Genomic DNA, 318 nt, shown 5'->3' with positions numbered 1-318 from the left:
CTCCGACCCGGCTGTGGCCTGACCTGGACGGCCACTGCTCTGTCTGTCTGGCCCCTCTGGGCATGCCATCCCCCCCCAAATCCCGGCTGGGGCACCTGGCTGCGATGGTGGCCACGTTCTCCATCCAGGCCATGATCTGCCCACCAAAGGTGTTGCCCTGATGGTTGGCGTGCGGAGGCAGCACCAGCTCCACGCTCTCCACCCGTGTCTTCGCCGCCGGCACTGCTGCGCTGCCGTCACGTGTCTCCAGCTCTGCCGTGGGGGAAGAACGGGGCTCAGCGTGCTGGCCCGCTGCCGGCGTCCCACCAGCCCTCACCT

General features: G+C 68.9%; 1 protein-coding gene across 1 annotated transcript in view; it reads right to left on the bottom strand.

Moving 5' to 3' along the window:
- ACOT11 (acyl-CoA thioesterase 11) overlaps window positions 1-318 on the bottom strand; it is a 9,466-nt gene that overhangs the window by 6,903 nt on the left and 2,245 nt on the right. Inside the window, exon 4 of the mRNA XM_010281981.1 lies at window positions 96-252. Within this exon, the coding sequence (XP_010280283.1) occupies window positions 96-252 (157 nt within the window). The remainder of the gene's footprint in view (window positions 1-95; window positions 253-318) is intronic.

This window comes from Phaethon lepturus, unplaced genomic scaffold, assembly GCF_000687285.1.
Source record: "Phaethon lepturus isolate BGI_N335 unplaced genomic scaffold, ASM68728v1 scaffold22522, whole genome shotgun sequence".
Lineage (NCBI taxonomy): Eukaryota > Metazoa > Chordata > Aves > Phaethontiformes > Phaethontidae > Phaethon > Phaethon lepturus.
Note: the sequence above shows the minus strand (reverse complement) of the source record. Positions and strands in the feature narration are given on the sequence as shown.